The 19,001-nt window shown below is 49.9% G+C and overlaps 1 protein-coding gene across 2 annotated transcripts in view; it reads left to right on the top strand.

Moving 5' to 3' along the window:
- The window catches only part of LOC123772933 (putative leucine-rich repeat-containing protein DDB_G0290503), a 393,605-nt gene that overhangs the window by 97,156 nt on the left and 277,448 nt on the right, over nucleotides 1-19,001 (top strand). For both annotated transcript variants that reach the window (XM_069323327.1, XM_069323326.1), the window contains exon 4: nucleotides 10,962-11,120. In XM_069323327.1, the coding sequence (XP_069179428.1) occupies nucleotides 10,962-11,120 (159 nt within the window). The remainder of the gene's footprint in view (nucleotides 1-10,961; nucleotides 11,121-19,001) is intronic.

Genomic DNA, 19,001 nt, shown 5'->3' with positions numbered 1-19,001 from the left:
TGTTCATGGCTGTCTGGTTTGCGCTTCGGAGGGTTTGGGTCACTAGGTACTCTACCATTCAGCTCTGTTTGGACTGTTCTCCGGTGGTTCTTGCCGGAACCACAGGGGGTTTGGTTAACCATGTGGTTCGTGTCCGGGGTGTGTCCTGCGTCCTGGTGGACAGCTGTCTCGGTTCATTCCTCTTCGTGGGTTGGCCAGTCGTCGCCGATGCGTTTTGTTGGCTCTGTTGGGCTTATGGACTCATGGCCATGGACGTCTTCGGGTCGGCGTGGTCTAGGCGTCGCCCGTTTTGTGGCGCCCTTCCCACCTGCGAGGTCTTCATGGTGGAGGCTTTCGGCAGGCCTGGTCGAGGTGGGGGGTACCTGTACCTCTTCTCCCGGTCCAGCTGTTGCTTCGGGTTCTGGCTCAGTTGCAGCCCGTTCCCACGAGAACAGTCCTTATGGTTCCACTGTTGCCGGCCCGGCCTTCTTTTCAGACGCTGCTTGATAGGTGTCCGTACCCGGGGCGTTTTTCCTGAGGCTTCGCCTCTTTCAGCAGGCCGAATCGGTCCTGTCCGTGACTGGTTCGGCTTTCTCTTTGGCTCTTCGCGTCTGGTATTTTGACGCAGGTATCGCCATCTCTATGGTGTTCAGGTGGCTTTGTTGACGGTGTCCCACCTGCGAGCTTCGTCTTGGAGACTGTATGACGTTTATTATGTCTTCTCGCGTTTTGTTTCCCCTCCGGCCTGCTCATGAGTCGCCTGAGCCATCCTGGTCCTTGTTCAGGGTGCCTTCTTCTCTTCCCCTCAGTTTGTGGTAGCCCCTTCGGTTTCAGTTTCCTCCTCTTTGGTACTGGTGGTAGCTTTATTGGTGTGCAGCCTTTCTCTGTCCTGGCGACGGTCGAGGCGGCTGCTTTCCGGAGGGGTTCTTGGGGTATTGGTACTTGTTTGGTTTGGCCGGGGGGTGCGTCCTGTGTTGTCCAGTTGTGCTTTTTGCTGTTGCCGGCGTACCATGCCTGGGGATGCTCTGTGGTTGATCCGGTTCCTTCGTTCCCTGTTTTCAGGGCTCGGGTCTCCCGGGTCGTCCGCAGTGTTTTCCTTCTTACTGCGGTCTGTTTTTGCGCCCGTGCTGTTCAGACGTTTGCAGCAATTGCTGCTGTGTTGGTGACGTCTCGGGCTCATTTCGGGCGCAGGGAATTGTGGGTCGCACAGGTTTTTGGCCGCCCATCCATGTGTGCGTCTGTTCTTGGGCGTTCTTGTTGCCTTGGGTCGCAGGTTTGCGACCGGTTGTCTTGGCTTTGCGTTGCAGAGTTTGTGGCGGCCGCCTCCCGGGTTAGCCCTTTCTTTTCCTTCTCTTTGGGTATGAAGCTCCAGGGAGCCGTAGGGGCTCCCCACAGAAAACCAGCGTTGAATGTAATGAAACGCCATTTTCTGGGTGAGCCCCGGAGGCTCCCTGGAAACCCTCCCTCCCACCGGTCGGCGGTTTTTTCGCGTTGGTTGACGCTTAGCTTCCGAACTGGAGCTTGGCAGCCGGCGCGGTAGGTCCGGGGCTCCCCCCTCCCCCTCCCGGGGTGGGGAGGGCTGCGCGGACGATCGGCGCGGCAGTAAAGTGTGATGTTTGCTTGTTTGCTGGTTTCCTTGGGATTGTAGGGAGTTTTCTACCTCTCTGTTCGGTTTTTGTTGTAGTTTCTTACCATGTGGGGTTTGTTTTGTTACGCCTACCTTTCTGGGTGCCTAACCCCGGTCGATGGCAGATAAGGAAAACCCCCAACCATATGGGGTTTTCCAGGGCCATTGCTCCCTGAAACCTCTCTGAAGGGGCCAGGTTCTGGCGCTGGTCCCTGGTAGGTCTGAACTCCTTAGCTAATGTCCCGGTCTAACATAACACACATTAGCCCGATAAGCTCCAGGGAGCCTCCGGGGCTCACCCAGAAAATGGCGTTTCATTACATTCAACGCTGGTTTTTTCCGTTTTCTCATTTTATCCTAAACATGGTTTTGTGTTTTGTTTGTGCCTTTTGGCTCTCCTATTGCCAGGTTTGGGTTCCTGGTTTCCTAGCTTACCCGGCCTGTTGGCATTTTCACGGTCTCTTGGTTTCCCTTCTCGTGAATCGCACGTCGGGACTGTCGTCTCCGATCTCCTGACAGGCTCGCCAGCGTTGGGATGTTTTTCTGTACGGCAGACGTTCCATCTCCTCCTTTGTCGGCTTGGGTTTCCGACTCTGCTGGCTCCGTGGTCACACCCGAGATCTTCCCGCGGCTCCGCCTCTTCCTTGGCTTGATTGGCCCATGGCGGGGCCGGTTCAGTTCTGCCTTGAGTCTCTCACCTTCTGATGGTGGTCGAGTGGTTTCGTTGATGGTATCCTACCTGCGTGCTTCTTCTTGGCAGCAGTGTGGGGTTTTTGGCGGTCCTTCCTTTTCTTCTGTCCCTTCTTCGGTGGCTGCGTTTGTTGGCATGGTCTTGTCCCTCTCTTGTGGAGGTTTGGGGATGTCATCTTGCCCCATACTGTCGCCTAGTATCGTGCGGCACTGGCAGAGCCGCTTCAGCTTGCTTTCAGTATTAAAGTTTCTTTTGCCCCGTTTCGCAGGCTGTCTCGTGCATTGTTTCACCTCTGGCCTGCTCTTGCACTGCCTGAGCCATCCTAGTCATTGGACAGAGTGCTTTTTTCTTTCTTCTCCTCGGTTTGTTGTGACCCCTTCTGTTCAGGATTGTTCTTCAGGGCTCCTTTTCTATTGGCATTGGCCTCTGGGGGTCGGGTTAGGGAGCTTCTTGCTCTCCTCCGGCCCAGGGGTTTCTGCTCTTTCGGTCTTTGTGTTGGTTTGGTTTGTCTGCAGCTGTCTCCTTCTTTTCTGGCAAAGAATGAGACTGGTGCTTTCCAGAGGAGTCCCTGGGTTGCTGATGCTTGGTTGGGCCAGGGATGCATTATGTTGTGTTCGGTGGCGGTTCTTCGCCGTTATTGCGCGCTACAGCTTCTGTATCCAGCGACGAGCTTTGGGTTGATCCGGTTTCCCTTCTTCCCTGTTCGCGGGTGCAGGTCTCCCAGGTCGTCCGCAGAGTTCTTCAGGCTAGCCAGCCTGCAGTCTATCCCCGTGCCTATGACATTCGTATATTCGCTGCTCTTGCTGCCGTCTTTGGCACCATGTCCTGGGCTGACATTTGGGCATAGGGGCTTTTGGAGGTTGAACAGGATCCTGGCTGCTCGTTACCTCGTCCACGTCTCTGGGCCTAGTTGGGCCTGTGTCGTTTTGGGTCGGTGGTTGCAGCCAGTTGTCTCGCCTTCAAGTTGTGGAGTGAGCAACGACTGCCTCCCAGTTAAGTCCCTAAGTTTTTCCTCTGTGGGTAGTTAGCTCCGGGGAGCCAATGGGACTCCCCCCAGAAAACCAGCGTTGAATGTAATGAAACACCATTTTCTGAGTGAGACCCGGAGGCTCCCTGGCATCCTTCTCTTCCCCCGGTTTGTGTTTTTTCGTGTGTTTGACATCCAGCCTCAGAACTAACGGGTGGATAGCCGGTGTGAGGGGACTGGCACTTCCCCTTCCCCCCTCCCGGGAAGGGGGGAGCTGCACAGACAGCAATGCAGCAACGTGTGACGTCATGATCGTTTGCTCATTTCTTTTAGGGGAGTTCTATCCACTTCTTCGGCTTTTGGTAGCAATAATTTCACTGGAATAGGGGGATTGTTTTGGAATGCTTACCTTTCTGGGTGCCTGACCCGGCCGATGGCAGACACAGAATGCTTCCAACCACACGGGGGTTTCTATAGGCCATTGCTCCCCATGCCTCTCTGAGAGGGCCAGGTTCTGGCTCGTTGTCCTCGGTAGCCCTACAGAACTCCATACACATGACTGATGCCAAAGTCTGACATTAGCATATCACCCAGTAAGCTTCGGGGAGCCTCCAGGTCTCACCCAGAAAATGGCGTTTCATTACATTGAACGCTGTTTTTTTTGCGTATTTTGACTTCCAGTCTAAGAACTGCCGGTTGGATCGCCGGGGCGAATAGTCTGGGGGGTCCCCCTTCCCTCTCCCGGGGAGGGGGGGGGGGGGTTGCGCAGACAGCGGCGCGGGGACGGGATGATGTCATGCTAGTTTGATAATTTTGCTTGGGGAGTTCTGTCCACTAGTTCAGCTTTCGGTAGCAATATTTTCACTAGAATAGGGGTTTTTATGGGGGGAGCCCCGTCGGCTCCCCGGAGCTATCCCAGGCTGATATGCTAATGTCAGACTTTGGCATCAGTCATGTGTATGGAGTTCTTAGGCCTACCGGGGACCATGGCCAGAACCGGGCCCCCTCAAGAGAGGCAAGGGGAGCAATGGCCTATAGAAGCCCCCGTGTAGTTGGAAGCATTCTATGTCTGCCATCGACCGGAACAGGCACCCAGAAAGGTAAGCGCCCCAAAACAAACCCCTATTCTGGTTAAAATTGCTACCAAAAACCGAACTAGTAGATAGAACTCCCCAACCGAAAACAAGCAAACTAGTGTGACGTCACACACTGCCGCGCCGCTGTCTGCGCAGCTCCCCCCTCCCCGGGAGTGGGAAGGGGAAGCCCCAGACCCCCCGCGCCGGCTACCCACACCTCAGTTCTTGAGGCTGATGCTATAGGCGATGGTCGTGTGCTCTGGCTCCGGTGTCGCTACTGCACTGTGCTTTGCGTGTGGTGTTGGTTTTGTGGCTGCGAGAGCCAGGAGTTATCTTCAGTACTCGGGCTGCATGCGCCTAGGGCTGCCTTCCCTAGGTGCCCTGTAAGTACTGCCCTTGGGGCTTGGGGCCACCTTCCACAGGCTCCTCGGGGTCTGCCTCTGCTGGTCCGTTTTACCTTTCGGTTTTTCGGCTGCCTGTTGGGCTCTTGGGTGTTCTGTTCTCCCTTGTTACCGGCAGGTAAGAGGCAGTTTGCACTGGTAGGGGCGCAGGGTGCTGCTCAGCTTGTATTTCCCGACATCGCGGCCGGCTCTGTTCCTTGGGGTTCGCTGTCCTCTTGCGGGGTTTTGTTTTTCTTTTTGTTTTTGCCTGGTGGGGGGTTCTGTCATTTTATTCAGTTTGTTTTTGCCCTTCCACTGTTCTCCTCGGTGGCGCCCCTTGCTAGGTCCCCGTGAGTATACACGTCCCTGGGGTTCAGCTTTAGAAGTTTGCTTGGTAGTTTTGGGCGCTGGTTTGCAGCACCCTGCCTGGGACTACCTGAGCGCGAGTCCTCTTAAAGTAAACGCTCAGGACCCTGGGAATCCCCTAGGGGGCGCGTGGGTCCGATGGATGTGACCCCGGAGTCCCCACTCGCTGTGTGCGAGTTTGAGGGTTGCTCGGTCCCCTTGTCTCAGGGTGACCCTCATTGTTTTTGCCTCTGCCACGCTGCCTGTTGGGTCGGTGATACTTTCGACCATGAGTCCTGTGAGTGTTGCTGCTTGCTTGTGACTCAATTTACCCAATCCTCTGATTCTATTCGGGTACAGGCGGCACGTGCGTTGCAGTCTAGGTTTCGTCTGTTGCAACGCGCTCGGTTGGTTGCTTCCCCGGATGCCCCGGGGCTGCCCCGCTTTGCTTTTCGAGACCCGGACTTGGGGGTGGGGGTCGCTTCGATCCTGGTTCAGTCCGCACCTCCTCGTCCTTCCCCTTCTGTTCGTTCTGGTCCCCCGCCCCTGCTTCCGGCCCCGAAGCGTCTGAGGGTTTCGGGGTCGGAGCAGGGGTTACTTGATCTCGAGACTCGGGCAGCTTCGGGGGTTGCCCCTTCCGGGGGGGCGGCAGAGGCATTCGAGTCTTGTCTCCCGGCCGAAGCTTCAGGGTCTGACCAGTGGGCCCCCCTTCCTCCAGCTTTTCCGGCTGCTCCGTCCTTGTCTTGTGGGGTCGGGGCTTGGGGAGAGGACTCGGCCTCGGGTCCTGTGGTGACGGACCTCGAGACTGGGGAGGGGCTGACTTGGGGGCCTTGGGCCCAGCTGGACCCTGCCTGGGTTTTTCTTCCCACTGAGCGGGGCTTATTGTTACAAGGAGTGGGGTTTTCTTTTCCCCCCTCTGCGTACGAGTTGGATTTGGTGTCAGCCCCTCCCCGGGTTCGGTTCCGTGTTCCCCCGGGTATGTCGGTTCCGTCCTTCCGGAGGTTTTCGGCTTATCGCATCCAACCTGGTGTGGTGCGAGCGGCCTTTACAGCTTACCTCCTGCGTGACCCGGATTATGCCTCGGAAATGGATCCGTCCACGTTCAGGTTTGGGACTTCGTTCCCTTTCTGGCTCTGTTACGAGGTTCCGGAGTCGTCCTGGCTAGCAGACTGCCCCTTGTTTGGTCTGGATTCCTGGCATTCCTTCTGTCGTTCCCGCACGCTGGAGTGGCGGGAAGCTTCCACGGTGCTTCAGGTTTTCCTGGGGGGTGAACTTGAGTACCTGAATGAGTGCTTGTTTGCCCCTGCCCTTCCCCGTGATGTGGGCGTTATTCAGCTCCATGTGCAGGTTCCCTCCCTTTCGGCGGCGCTCGTTGCGGAGGACTTGCGCGCCCGGGGCCTTTTGTGTTCGGCCTTGCGGTTCTTTTCCCTCCTGGAGCTGTCTTCGGATTGGCTCATGGAGGATGTGGGGACGCTTGGGTCCGTCCCGGGGTCCGGCACCTTGTCCTCGGCTGCGCGTTCGTCGGCTACCTTGTTGAAGCTGTTCACGCCGATTTTGCGGGATGCGGTTTCCCTGTTCTATGCTTCCCGTCTCGCGTGTCGGCAGGCGGTGCTGGGTTCCTCCGTGGAATCTGCTTGGGCTCTGGCTCTTAGGCGTTCTTCACCTTTTTGTCCTCTCCTGTTTGGGGAGTCGGCCGTGGCGCAGTTTATTCAGGCTGCGTCGGCGGCTTGTCGTCCGATGTCGGACTTGTTGGTTTTCCGGGGGTCCCGGGGTGGGTCTTCCCGGAAAGGTCGTGCCAGGGCTCGGGGTTCCTCTCGTCGTGGTAGGCCTCTGGTGTCAGGTTTGGGGTTGGCTCCTCCTGCGGACCCTCCCTCGTCTTTTCGGCGCGGTGTTCGCGCTGTGCGGGGTTCTGGGTCTCGTAAGGGTCGCCGGCCCTTTCGCAGTTTGCACCCCTTGACGGGGCGATGGGGGGGCGGCTTGCGCTGTTCGCCCGCGCCTGGTCCCACGATTCGTGGGCCTTTCGGGTCGTGTCTCGCGGCCTGCGGTGGCGTTGGGTGGCCCCTCCCCCCTTTGGGGGGTCGGGGCTGGCAGGGCAGGTTTCTTCCCCTGCGCTCTGTCGAGTCGTCTTGGAGTGGGTACGCTTGGGCGTCGTCGAAACGACGTCGTCCCTCAGATGGGTTTCCCGTCTGTTTTCGGTTCCGAAACGGGACTGCGCGGACCTGCGGTTCATTCTGGACTTGTTCCGTCTGAACCCCTGGGTTCATTGCCCCTCCTTTCGGATGATTACGCTGTCTCAGGTTCGACTCCTCTTGGAGCCGGGAACTTGGATGGTGTCCCTGGACCTCCGGGACGCTTATTGGCATGTCCCGATTCATCCGCGGTTCAGGGACTGGCTCGGTTTTGTTGTGGGGCGTCTGAGTTACCGCTTTCGTTGTCTCCCGTTCGGGTTGAACCTGGCACCTCACGTGTTCACTCGCCTTACACGGGTTGTGGTGGCTTGTTTGCGTCTCCTAGGTGTTCGGGTGTTGGCCTACCTCGACGACTGGCTGGTTTGGGCTCCCAGCCAGTCAGCTTGCTTGCTAGCCAGGGATTTGGTTCTTTCCCAGCTCGCCGAGTTCGGGTTCTTGGTGAACTGGAGGAAATACCATCTGGTTCCCTCTCAGGTTCGGACTTGGCTGGGTCTCGTGTGGGACTCTCGAACCGCCTCCTTGTCTCTCCCTCCGGAGTCTCTCCTGCGGCTGCGGTCCCGCCTTCGTCTGTTTCTGGAGGGCCCTCGGGTCACCCGGCAGTTGCTCGAGGGGCTGTGCGGGAGCCTGAACTTCGCGATGGTGGTCTACCCGCCGGGTCGGGTTTGGCTTCGACGGCTGTTCTGGTTCCTTCGGGGTTCCCCCTTCCGCCTCTCTCGCGATAGCAGAGTTCGACCCCCGGGGGCCTTGCGTCGGTTGCTGCGTCACCGGCTTCCTCTTCGGGTTTTTCGGGGTTCAGTGCCTTGGCGCCTACCCAAGCCCTCGCTCGATGTGTACACGGATACGTCGTCTCTCGGCTGGGGTTTTGTGACCAGTGCTCACCAGGCCAGCCAGGGGCGTTGGGATCCGTCCTTCCGTCGAGCTCGCAGCACGGTGCGGGAATTCGCGGCAGTGTGGTTTGCTCTGGGGAGGATTCGGGTGGCCCGCGGATCGACAATTCGGCTCCATTCGGACTGCTCTCCGGTGGTTCATTGCCTGAACCGCGGGGGTTCGATGCGGTCCTTGTCTCTTTGGGGTTGGTCGCTTCGGGTGACTCGTCTGCTGAGTTCTCGGGGTTTGGCTCTCCTGACGGTTCACGTACGGGGCGTGTCCAACGTCTTGGCCGACGCCCTGTCTCGCTTCGTTCCCCTCTCCACGGAGTGGACGGTCGACGACGAGTCCTTCCGTTGGCTGTGCCAGACGTTCGGGCACCCCGAAGTGGACCTCTTCGCGTCGGCGTGGTCGCGGCGTCTTCCCGTTTATGCGGCGCCCTTCCCCGATTGCGAGGCCGTCGGGGTCGATGCCTTTCGGCTAGACTGGTTGAGGTGGGGGTTCCTGTACCTCTTTCCCCCGGTTCGGCTCTTGCTCCAGGTCCTGACTCGCTTAGAGACTTAACGGGGGGAGAGTTGTCGTTCTGGCCCCTTGGTGGCCGGCCCAGCCTTGATTTCAGGCGCTGGTTGCTCGGTGTCCGAACCCGAGGGTTTTCCCGCGGCTCCGCCTCTTTCAGCAGATCGGGCCGGTACGTCACGTAGCTGGTTCGATCTTCTCCTCGAGTCTTCGCGTATGGTTTTTTTGACTCGAGTCTATCATCATCTCTATGGTGATCAGGTGGCCTCCTTGTTGGTGTCCCACCTGAGGGCTTCTTCTCGGCGGCAGTATGAAGTTTCCTGGCGGTCCTTCCGTTTCTTTTTGCGTCTTCGTCGTGTTAGCTCCTTGTCTGTTCGGGTGGTCTTGTCCTTCCTCTCGTGGTTGTTTCAGGACCGTCATCTTATGCCTAACACTGTCGCTTCGTATCGTGCGGCGCTGGCGGAGCCGCTTCAGCTTGCTCTCGGTATCGATGTTACGTCTACGCTGTTTCGCAAGTTGTCTCGTGCATTGTTTCATTTCCGGCCTGCTCATGCATCGCCTGAGCCGTCTTGGTCTTTGGACAGAGTGCTCGCTTTCCTTTCATCTCCTCGTTTCGTTGTGGCCCCTTCGGTCCAGGATTGTTTTTCCAAGGCACTTTTCTTGTTGGCTTTGGCCTCTGGGGGTCGGGTAGGGGAGCTTCATGCTCTCCTCCGGCACAGGGGTTTCTGCTCTTTTGGTCGTGGTGATTGTTTTGTTCGTTTGCAGCCGTCTCCTTCTTTTCTGGCGAAGAATGAGACTGCTGCATTCCGGAGGGGTCCATGGGTGGTTGATGCTTGGTTGGTCAGGCCGGGGGTGCATCATGTTTTGTGTCCGGTTGCGGCGCTTCGCCGTTATTTGCGCGCCACAGCTTCTGTGTCCGGGGACGCGCTGTGGGTTGATCCGGTTTCCCTTCTTCCCTGTTCGCGGGTTCGGGTCTCTCAGGTCGTCCGCAGGGTTATTAGGTCCAGCCAGCCTGCGGTCTATCTCCGTGCCCATGACGTTCGTAAGTTTGCGGCTCTTGCTGCCGTCTTTGGGAATATGTCTTGGTCTGATATTCGGGCGCGGGGATTTTGGCGGTCGAACAGGGTCCTGGCTGCTCGTTACCTTGTGAATGTCCCTGGGCCTCGTCGGGCCTGTGTTGCTTTGGGTCGGCGGTTGCAGCCAGTTGTCTTGGCTTCGAGTTGAGGGGTGAGCGACGCCCGCCTCCCGGGTAAGTCCCTCTTTTTCTGTCTGTGGGTAGTTAGCTCCGGGGAGCCGACGGGGCTCCCCCCAGAAAACCAGCGTTGAATGTAATGAAACGCCATTTTCTGGGTGAGTCCCGGAGGCTCCCCGGCATCCCTCCCTCCCTCCGGTCGGCGGTTTTTCGCATTTTTGACATCCAGCCTCAAGAACTGAGGTGTAGGTAGCCGGCGCGGGGGGTCTGGGGCTCCCCCTTCCCCCTCCCGGGGAGGGGGGAGCTGCGCAGACAGCGGCGCGGCAGTGTGTGACGTCACACTAGTTTGCTTGTTTTCGGTTGGGGAGTTCTATCCACTAGTTCGGTTTTTGGTAGCAATTTTAACCAGAATAGGGGTTTGTTTTGGGGCGCTTACCTTTCTGGGTGCCTGTTCCGGTCGATGGCAGACATAGAATGCTTCCAACTACACGGGGGCTTCTATAGGCTATTGCTCCCCTTGCCTCTCTGAGGGGGCCCGGTTCTGGCCGTGGTCCCCGGTAGGCCTAAGAACTCCATACACATGACTGATGCCAAAGTCTGACATTAGTATATCAGCCTGGGATAGCTCCGGGGAGCCTCCGGGACTCACCCAGAAAATGGCGTTTCATTACATTCAACGCTGGTTTTTTTGGGATGCTTACCTTTCTGGGTGCCTGTCCCAGTCGATGGCAGACATAGAATGCTCCCAACCACACGGGGGTTTCTATAATCCATTGCTCCTCATACCTCTCTGAAGGGGCCAGGTTCTGGCTCGTGGTCCCCAGTAGGCATGGACTCTAAGCACTTTATATATTATATTATATTATATTATATTATATTATATTATATTATATATAAAGTACTTAGTAATAAAAAGTAATATTATAACAGAAAGTTATACATATCCATTCAGCCTGGATAGCTCCGGGGAGCCTCCGGGACTCGCCCAGAAAAGGGCGTTTCATTACATTCAACACTGATTTTTTATCTCTGCATCTCTCAGTGTTTTTACAAATCAGTCTACAACTATTGTTTTATACTATGTATGATCTATTGAAAGAAAATAATTTTTTGTATTTTTATTTACTTACAGGTTCATGAAGCAGAATCTAAGATTCGTGAGGAAATAACAAAATCATATGAAAAGAAAATTCTGGAAATATTATCCACAACGAAGGAAAAGGCTGCAGTAGTTGAAAAAGAGCAGCAACTCAATATACTTCAGTTGAATAACATTATCAGCAAGCTAAAAGTAATTACATTATGATTATCTTTATAGTTTAGTACATTCAGTTCATGCTGGTTTTATGTGATTGTGATGTATGCATACCAAATGTATACAGCATATAAATTAACAGCAATTAAAATTATTAGTGAGATCATTGTTTGAATATGTAATCTCAGACTGTTATAATTAAATATGGCTTTAATTTTATATGCAAGCCACGAGGTGGCAACTTCACCCACCAGCAGTCTTGGGATACCACCCCACTCATTCTTGCACCACTCAAATGTATCGTCTCAAAAGATTACACAAAAAGAGTAGGAGTGGGAATAGGGGGGAGACTATCGAGGGACCCACCAGAAAGATGCATTTCGTTACATTCAATGATATATTTCTGGGAAGATTTCTTTAAAGGTTATCTGAGGTAACTCGTATAGATAGATGCTGATACCCTACAAAGTAACAATTGGGCCAGGCATAATGTGATAAGAGGGGGGGGGGGAAGGTGATATCACAAACAAAAGGTCATGCTAGGTCAACCAAACCAACACAAAACAGGTGAGAAGCATTGACTAAATGCCAAGCTGCTAGCACTGCTAGAACAACAAAAAGCATCAGTCACAAAATATTAGAGAGAGGGGCATATTACTAAAAAATGCAACAAAGGGCTACACATTTGTAGACATCATGAGCACAAGGAAACATAGCCAGCTGATTCAACTTAACCATACGCTGGATCACCCACGACAATCAAGTCCTGTAATAAGGAACCAGGAACATGTGATTAACAAAAAGCATCATCATGACTATTACTCACGGTGGTCAAGTAGCAACAGAGAGCCACCATAGAACAGAGCATGATGCACTGCCGCTCAAACAAACGAGGCACCACTGGATCTCTCCTGAAAGTCAAATTCTTGTTCTTCACCAGAAAAGACAAAGTCTGAAAATGGAGAGCTACTGAAAGACCAACCAGAAATAAGTGGTGGATTTCATTCTTCGCAGGATTTTTAGGTGCAACAAATAAATTATATGGATGTTTGTTCATATGGAACTATGTTAGATAAGATGGAGTAGTGAAAGGGTGATTATAACTCACAGGGATCCAAAAAATAACCCAAAACAGTTAAAATGTTAAGGGGCCAGGAACTTAAAAAGATATTAAAATAATATGAAAATTACCTGAAAATGTACGAATTTCCAATTATTTGGCAACAGCGTTGTGAAAATTTCATCCCAATGTGTTAAGAAATGGATTTTATACAAATATTTAAAAAAAAAGGAGTTTTGATAAGGAGAATAGCTCCTATTAAGTGGAACTGAGGGTTAACCCTTAAACTGCGCAGCACGTCATATGACGTGTTGAGTAACTTAACCAAAATTGTGCATCACGTCATATGACGTGTTGGAGTACTACGCAAGATTTAAATGGCCAGCGGATACACGGGGTTCACCTTACCTTCATCAGGGTTCTTGTAAACAGACGCCATATTTTTTTTAAATTGTGGGCAACATTCCCGGGTGTTAAGGCCTCGGTACTGAGTGAGCCACCAAGACTGGCACATGCAGCATGAGCTCACAGCACTGTTGTTCAGCTTGTGACCACATCATCGCCTAATAATGTCAACATATATATATGTACATGCTATTTTATTTAGCGATGAAAGTATTACAGAAGACCCCAGACTGTGATAAAAATGTCCAGGATTCTGATAATAGTAGGATTGTTGTGATAATTAGCGCTGTAGTGGGAGGAGTAATCTTGGTGGGGAGGTATTTATTTATTTATTTATTTATTTATCTATATACAAGAAGATACATTGGGATTGTGAGGATACATAGCATGGTATTTACAATCTTGTAAAGCCACTAGTACGCGCAGCGTTTCTGGCAGAAACGTTACCTGCTGACTGTGTGTGACCATCTTTTACTGTCTGGACTTAGTACCAGCTTAGTGGTTCGCTATGGTGAACAAAACATGCAGATACTTACATATAACGTCTGTATATAGTGAATAAAAAGCAAAAAACAGCATGGTAGGAAGAGAATGTTGGCGAGTCAGATAAGGGGAGGGAGTGGCAGCCAGTGGCGGGGTGGCTGGTGTGTGGTGGTCACTCCTTGCTGCTGTTTGACTCAGCATACCAATTTAGTGGTTCCTTATGGTGAACACAAATGTAGATACTTACAGTGGTACCTCGGTTTAAGAGTTTAATCCGTTCCTGGAGACAGCTCGTAACCCGAAGCTAATTTCCCCATAAGAAATAATGGAAAATGAATTAATCTGTTCCTGACTACCCAAAAACCTCACTTCAAACTAAATTTTATACCAAATTCATCTAAATCTACACTACAAAACTATGTTCAAGTTATTACTTACCATTGCTGATGACTGCTCTTGGCGTACAGAAGATGGTGAGGAGGGGGGGAGGAGGAGAGGTGTTACTGTTTGGAAGGGGAGTCCCCTTCCGTTATCACATCAGGCAGTGAGGACTTCTCTGGTGTGCACTCTCTGGCACGTTTTGCCTGCATACCACTAGGACCTGCTTGTGGCTCACTGCTTGCTTGTCTTACAATCTGTCTAAAGACATTTGTTTTTCACTACATTTTAACACTTGTCTGTAGTGAGACATCACATTGTCATTTAAAAGGTCAATGCAATGGCCTGCTACAGCTTTATCTAGGTGAGTTTTCTCAACAAAACTTTGCAGTTCTTCCCATATCTCACATATTTTCTTAATGAAAAAGGGACATCCTCTACTGCCTCTACTCACAACTATTTTCTTTGGTTGAACCTTACCACTGGCTTTCTTGGGATCCATGGCAAGATATAATAACAACTTTTATGCTCAAATGGCCAAAAATCCATCAAAAAACTGTAAATCCCCATGAAGAATTCAGGCAGAATAGTCACTGGGCACGAGGCACTGGCAAACTGTGCGGCGATCGCCGTGCCACCACGCGCTCGGTCGGTCCGTACGTGTATCAACAAACTCGTAACCTGAATCAACCCTCGTATCCCGATACAAATTTTCCGAGCAAATCATGCTCGTAACCCGAAAAACTCGTAACCAGGGGAGCTTGTAAGCCGAGGTACCACTGTATATATAATGTGTATATATAGTGTAATAACAGCAAAAGGAGTGTTGGGAGAAGACACTTTGGTGAGGGAGGTGGCAACATCTGCATGATTTGTCATGTTGGTAAGGGATGGCCACTATGCTCTTTGGGCACTATACCAGCTAAGATTAACAGTTATGGGGAGCAGAACATGTAGATACTTATATAGTCTGTATATAATGAATAAAAGCAAAAACAGTATGGTGGAAGAGAAATTTGGCGAGTGTGGAGTTTTTGTGGGAGGGAGTGGTGGCAAGTGGCTGGCTGGCAGATGTGGCCACTCCTCATTGCTTTTTGACTCACATTATCAACTTAGTGGTTCATTATGGTGAACAAAATATGCAGACACTTACATATAACCTGTGTATATAGTGTAATAACCGACAAAGTATTTGTGCACTGTTTTATGAACATAATAATTGAATCAGTAATGTGCACACTGTAATTTTGAGTACAGCGATGATTCACACATTTTATTATATAAATATATCACACTACACACTATTGAATTACTATTTACTACGTACTACTATTACTATTTACTATTACTACTATTTACAGCAAAAAAAAAAAATAAAAAATAAATCAGAGACATTGAAATAATTAGGTAATTATATCTTTGTGGCAACCCCCCCTCCCCCACGCCTGACAGCTTCGGCAAAGCAGAACTCCCCCGACGCTTGCTGCATCAGCGCCTCTATTTTTTTTTTGCCAGACTTCCCCACCCTGTTGCGGCCAAAATATGCCACTTACGATTTTTTTTATTATTTTCCCGTGATCAGGGAACACAAATCAACAGGTTTACAAGAAAAACAAGTTTTCTGGGAGGAGTCCCATTGGCTCCCTGGAGCTATCCAGGCTGAATGGATATGTATAACTTTCTGGGATCAATCAAAGTGCTAGGAGTTCTTGCCTACCGGGGACCACGAGCCAGAACCTGGCCCCCCTCAGAGAGACACAAGGAGCAATGGCCTATAGAAACTCCCCCTGTGATTGGGAGCATTCTATGTCTGCCATCGACCGGGACAGGCACCCAGAATGGTAGGCGCCCCCAAAACAAACCCCTATTCTGGTTAACCCTTAACACTATCGCTCACTTCGGACACTGATCACGGCCATTTTTTTTCTCCCGAGTCACAGCCGTGGACAGGACTTGCGTCCACTACAAAAAATATTTGTATAAAATCCATTTTTTATCCGATTGACCTCGGGATAGTTTCGAAATAAGCGCCTTTAAAATGCTCACAATTTAATACCAAAATGAAAGATGTAACACAAAACTTGATGTCAGAACACTTGAAAGATTATAAATACGTTTTTGGGTCTAAATTTTAAATTTTAAAATATTTGTTAAAATTCTATTTATTGTGCTATTATTATGGGACTAGTTTTAAAATGCGAGCCTTTATATTGCAAACAATTTGATACCAAAATGAGCGATGTAACCTGATATTTTATGTCAAAACACTGGAAATATATAAATAATTTTGATGATGAGCGTCCAAAATTAAAATATTTGTTAAAATTCCAGTTATTGCTCTATTATTATGGGACTAGTTTTAAAATGCGCGCCTTTATTTGGCGAACAATTTGGTACCAAAACGAGCGATGTAACATGAATATTGATGTTATCAAACTGAACGAGTATACACATTAGGTTGTGGTGTGCAAATTGATGCTCGTTCAGGGGTAACTTTAGGCTTTGCTGCAGGTAGTCTTGCCAGGCTTTTGGACATTATATGCATATACATCTGCAGGGAATTTAATTGCGAACACAATGATACCAAAACGAACGACGTAGCATGAGAATTAAGGTGAGATAACTGAAATGAGTATACACATTTTACTGATTTTGTGCGCTCACTGTAACTTTTCCGACTTTAGGCTTTGCTGTGGGAAGTCTCGCCAGGCTTTTGGACATTATATGCATATACATCTGCAGGGAATTTAATTGTGAACACAATACCAAAACGAATGATGTAGCACAAGAATTAAGGTGAGAAAACTGAAATGAGTATACACATTTAGGCATCGCCGCACGCTCGCCAGCACCATTGGCCCCATGATGTCAAAGTTTGCGGGGCGCGCATAGCGCCGGTGATACTGTTAAGCTGCTAAGGGATCCTGAGGAGATTTACACCCCTGTGCACATGAAAAAAAATTTGATTTTTTTTTTCGTCTTCTAAAAATGTTAATTTGTGTTCCCTGAGCACGGGGGAAAAAATATAGTAGGTAACATATTTTGGGCGCAATAGGCCGAGGAAGTCTGGCAAAATGTTCATAATAGCGGTTCAATTATTACGTTCATAAAACAATAAACAAATAGTTTTGCAGTTATTACACTATATATGCACATTATATATAAGCATCTACATGTTTTGTTCACCACAATTGTACAACTAAGCTGATATACAGTGGCACCTCGATTAACGAGTGGGTCTATTTACGAGCATTTCGAGTAACGGGCGAGCCACTCGCAGCAAATTTGTCTCTATTGACGAGCTTCACCTCTATTAACGAGCAAAACCACATGGTGCTTCCTAGCGTCTCGCGGGTTCTCGCAAATTCTCGGATGCCTCCGACGCCAGTGTTGTTGTTGTATCGTGCACGACAAGCATCCCTCTACATTTATTTGCGCTTTTATTTGCGCTTTTCTTTGTTTTTTTTGTGGTTTTGTGACAATTTGTAATGCACGATGTTGCCAAAGAAGCTGCTTGCTAGAGATAATGTTGTCAAGAGGAAGAAAGACACAATTACTGTGGATTTGAAGAAGAAAATTATAGCAAAGCATGAGCGTGCTGTCCGTGTGACTGATCTCACGAAGGAGTATGGCAGGTCCTCATCAACAATTTGCACCATTAGTAAGGTGAGGAGGAGGTAAGGGAGGATGCTGCCTCTTCCAGTGAGATCAGGGAAGTGTTGGGAATGTTTGAAAAGGTGACCGCATTCTTGGAAAAGCATCACCCTGATAAAGCAGTGACAACCCGGCGTGTGAACATGTTTAATGACAATTTGCTGTCTCGTTTTAGGGACACAATAGACACGTTCTCTGCAAAGGTGGAGAAAAGAAGAGCCAATGATAGTGAATCACAACCCGGTCCCAGTGGGGTGAAATTCCCAAGAAGAGAGAGTCCCACCTGACTCAGAGGTGGATTCTCCTTCTACACCATAACCCCTCTCCTCCTTCCCACCTCCCCATCGTCTCCCTCAAGCCAGCAATGACTTTTCATAAGGTAAAGTAAACATGAAAACAGTACAACAAAGCATTTATAATTACATGTGCAGTATTATATTTACATTATAAAATGTCATACAAGTATGGATGTTTTTGGGAGTGGAACGGATTAAATTTATTTCATTTATTTTAAATTGGGAAATTTGTTTCTTAAGACGAGTTTTCCACATAACGAGCTCGGTGCCAGAACGGATTAAACTCGCTAATCGAGGTGCCACTGTAGTTAGTTCAGGCACTAAGAGACGTCGCTACATTCACAGTCAACTGGCGGCTACTTCCCTCACTCATTCAAGGTCAGGCGCACTAAATTTCTCCCCCCCCCAACAATACTGTTCGTAGTGTTATTGCACTATATACACACATTATATATAAGTATCTACATGTTGTATGCACCGTAATTGTACACCTAAGCTTGTAGGGTACATAGTGGCCACCCTCTACACAGCTAGACAAGTCATGCAGACGACGCCACCTCCGTCACCCAAATAGCTCCTCCCAATATAATCCTTTTGCTATTATTTCACTAATACACACATTATATATAAGTATTTACATTTGTGTTCACCATAGAGAACCACTGGGCTGGTATGGTGAATGCAGACAATAACAGGTGGCCACGCAGTCAGTAAACGACGCTATCTCCCTCCCTCCCACAGCATTACTACTCCCACACACAGTGCTAATTATCACAACAATCCTGCTATTATCACAATCCTGGTAATTTTTATCACAGTCAGGGGATCATCTGTAATATTGTCAACACTAAATAATAGCAGTTACATATTTATTTTGACATTTTTTGGCAATGCTGTGGTCACAAGCTGAACAGCAATGCTGTTAGCTCATGCCGCGTGCGCCAGCCTTGGTTGCTCCAACAGTACTGTGGCCCTCATACCGGAGAATATTGTCCATGATTTTTTTAAACATGGCGTCTGTTTACAAGAGCCCTGAGGAAGCTGATGTGAAGCCGCGGGCCATTTGAATCATGCCTGGCACCCTATGGCATATATATACGCCATGCGCACCATGGGACACGTTACTCATGGCGTATATATATATGCCATGCGCAGTTTAACCCTTAATATGCTAGGGGTATACACTGTAATATCCTTTCTTCCCCACAGGCGCATGAAATTTTGAAAAAAAAAAATTATTTTTCTTCCTAACCTGTTAATTTGTGTTCACTGATCACGGGAAAAATGATAAAAAAAATCATAAGTGGCATATGTTGCCCGCTATAGGGCTTGGGAAGTCTGGCAAAAAACAGGCGCCGACTCAGCGTGCGTCCCAGGCGGTCTGTTGCTCGCCAGCTGTCAGGCTGGAGTTGCCACAAAGAGATAATTACCTAATTATTTCAATGTCTCTGATTGATTTTTCATAGTTTTTTTGCTGTAATATTATTCAATAGTGTGTCGTGTGATATATTTATATAATAAAATGAGTGAATCATCGCTGTACTCAAAAATATGGTGTGCATATTGTTGATTCAATTATGTTCATCAATCAGTGAACAAATACTTTGTCAGTTATTACACTATAAGCACAGGTTATATATA

The sequence above is a fragment of the Procambarus clarkii genome, chromosome 12 (assembly GCF_040958095.1).
Source record: "Procambarus clarkii isolate CNS0578487 chromosome 12, FALCON_Pclarkii_2.0, whole genome shotgun sequence".
Lineage (NCBI taxonomy): Eukaryota > Metazoa > Arthropoda > Malacostraca > Decapoda > Cambaridae > Procambarus > Procambarus clarkii.
The sequence above is the reverse complement of the archived record's forward strand: the minus strand, read 5'-3'. Positions and strand labels throughout refer to the sequence as shown.